At 57.1% G+C, this 2,793-nt stretch overlaps 1 protein-coding gene across 1 annotated transcript in view; it reads left to right on the top strand.

Annotated features, from left to right (window-relative positions):
* The window catches only part of RFLNB (refilin B), a 6,710-nt gene extending 3,965 nt beyond the window's left edge, over positions 1–2,745 (top strand). Inside the window, exons 2-3 of the mRNA XM_019510954.1 lie at positions 365–474; positions 1,893–2,745. Coding sequence (XP_019366499.1) covers positions 365–474; positions 1,893–2,223 — 441 coding nt within the window. The 3' untranslated portion in view covers positions 2,224–2,745. The remainder of the gene's footprint in view (positions 1–364; positions 475–1,892) is intronic.
* Positions 2,746–2,793: the final 48 nt, after the last annotated feature.

Raw genomic sequence — 2,793 nt, 5'->3', positions numbered from 1 at the left:
CCCCGGCCCCGGCCCCGGCCCCGGCCCGGGACACTGGCTGCGGCCGCCGCCCGGTGCCCCCGAGCCCGAGCCGGTGAGTAGGGGCCGGGCGTCCCTGTCCCGGGAGGACGGAGCTGACCCCGGGGCCAGCTAAAGGCGTTGCGGGGCGGTGGAAGCCGAGCCGAAGGGCTCTCCAGGCTGCCCCACGGACACGGCGGGCGCGGGGAGTTGTAGGGGGCTTAGCTCTGGGGGGCAAGGACTCGCCCCGACTCGGTGGCCTCGTGGAAGTCGGCGGCGCTGCGGCGTGGCGTGATGCGCCCCTTGGCGGGGCCGGGGCCTGTCCGCGGTGCCGTGTTAAAGGGCGTCTCTTTTTGCACTTCTGCAGAGTCCCGTCTTCTCCCCCGGCCCTCTGCTCTCCGGCGGCCCCCCGCGGCTCTGTCCTCTGTCCTTTGGAGAAGGCGTCGAGCTTGACCCGGTACCGCCGAAGGAAGTCAGGTAAATACGGGCCTGCCGTCGCTTGGCGCTGGGGCAGCGCGGCCGCCTGCAGCGGTTGGCACCTGAGAGGAGAGCTGAGTTTCGTAGCGCTGGTTCTCCTCGGCCCCTGCGGTCGCACAGCCCTTGTCATGCGTGTTGAGTCGCCGTCACCCATGTGAAAGGTTTTTCCAGGGGTGGCTCTCCTTATCTCACCTTAGGATGCTTTCTAGTTCATTTGTAGGGCTGCTAAATTCTGCTTAATCTCTGGGCTGGTAATCGCCAGGGAAGATCTTCAGAAGCGGCAATGACCTGAGAGATTGTTTTATTAGGGGGCAGGAGTGCCACATTCCCAAGCCGGTGGTTTTGCAGCAGATGTTTTTTCTCTTACCAACCCCACGGTGATCTTGGGAACCAGAGGGAAAGGCTCCTAGCCGGAGGGGTGGAGTTTTAGTTTTACTCTTTTTGACCGCAGCGTGCCAGTTCAGAGCACGTGAGTCGTTCTTTGGATCAAAACTGGAAGGGAACAAAGGTCCCAAGTCTCTGCCTGTTCCAGCCCATGTCGAACAGGCAGAGCGATCAGGAACTCTGATAGTGGGACGGGGGCAAACTGTTGCCTTTTGTTTTGAGCTGAGCACACCCAGCTCCGAGTAGGCTGGCGTGGGAAAGAGCGCTTTCCCTGTGCCGTGCACGCAGGCCGTTGCTCCTGGCTCGCATGACAGAACCAGGCGTTTCTTCATGTTGATTTTCACGTCAGAAATGCTCAACTTACTACTGTAACGTTTTTCTGCGTACGGGAGGTTTTTCTTATGGCTACAAAGGAGCGTATCTTGGATGACGCTCCCATGTCGAGAAGGGGGAAGAACGAGGAACTCTCCTGCTGGGCTCTGGAGGGGTAGAAGTGCAGGACACGGTGTCTGCTTCATGAGCATTTACCAAAGTCCGCTTATCCAGTCTCAGTGGGAGCCTCGGCGCCTGGCAGCAGGCACCTGCACTCCGAAATTGTTGTCTCAGCCCCCCGGGACTCAGCTGGCTGCACTGCGGGAGCCCGGAAAGTCCTGTGGGAAAGGAGACAGGACATAGCCCGGTGCCTGGATGGGGCGGGCGCGGTCCAAATGTAAGGTGGGGTGGAGGAGATGGAGGGGCTGCTTTTTCTTTTTCCCCTGAATGAGAGGATAAAGGGTCAGTGGAAAGATGGTTTATTTTCTTTTTTGACCAGGGGAGCAGATCCTCATAGCTCGTTTTGTCTGTAGATTTTGAAACGCTTGCCATTTTCAAGTTGGGGACACTGGGTCCCAGAGGCAAGCAGCTCTTGAGGTGACCCAGGGGCTGGGCCCCAGGCCTGCGCCCTCCCCATGCTGCTCCCTGAAGGGGCCTGCCAAGAGTGCGACTCCCAGCGAGCACTAAGTGGCGCTGACCCGGGTGTCTCTCGTGCTTTCCAGGTACACCTCCTCCGTCACGTACGACTCGGAGAAGCACTTCATCGACGACATCTACATGCCCGTGGGGCTAGGCCTGTCAGCCTGCAGCCAGACCGTCATCTGCGTCCCGGATTGCACGTGGCGCAGCTACAAGTCCGAGGTGCGCTTTGAGCCGCGGAACAAGCCCCTCCGTTTCAGCAGCACCACCATCGTGTACCCCAAGCACACCAAGACTGTGTTCACCACCACGCTGGATTACAACTGCCGGAAGGCCATGCGCCGGTTCTTGTCCAGCGTCGAGCTGGAGTCATCTGAATGCGCTGGGAGCGATTGCCTCCTGGATGGTTGCTGAGCGGCCTCTGTCTCTCTCGCTGCGATCCGTCCCAGTCTCTATCCTGTACTGTACTAGCTCTCCGATAGCTAAAATGGGTAAAAGCTCTCACTGCCCAGTCCGTCCAAGGGAACCTTACCTGTCGCTACCTCTGCCCTGGCTCATAAGCACAGCTTTAAGTATCAAAATGGCCTGCACTTATTTTTCTATGGGAATTTAGCTTTCTAAGGTATCGGCTTTTCTGCCTTTAGAGCTGCAGATTCCCCTCCTGCCGCAGTGCGGTAGTCAGGGAAAAATAAGGGAAATGTGTCGCTAGAGGAAAAATTATTCTCTCTCTCTCATGGAACAGTGGCTACCACCTGGAAAAGTATACCTGACTCTTCACGGCGAGGTGTAAAAACAGCAGCCATTCACTTTTGCTGCGAAAATATAGCTCTCGCCTGAAAACAACAGTCCATCAACTACTTCACTTTTGATCACAGGACTTGGTCTTTCATAATAAAAACAGCAAATCCTGAAATTCTCCAGAATAGTTTAATAGATGGAAAAATCCAGAATTTTATATTTAAACAAATCCCGCCCCCCCCCCCC

This window comes from Gavialis gangeticus, unplaced genomic scaffold (genome assembly GCF_001723915.1).
Source record: "Gavialis gangeticus isolate Ggan-Ray unplaced genomic scaffold, GavGan_comp1, whole genome shotgun sequence".
Lineage (NCBI taxonomy): Eukaryota > Metazoa > Chordata > Crocodylia > Gavialidae > Gavialis > Gavialis gangeticus.
Note: the sequence above shows the minus strand (reverse complement) of the source record. Positions and strands in the feature narration are given on the sequence as shown.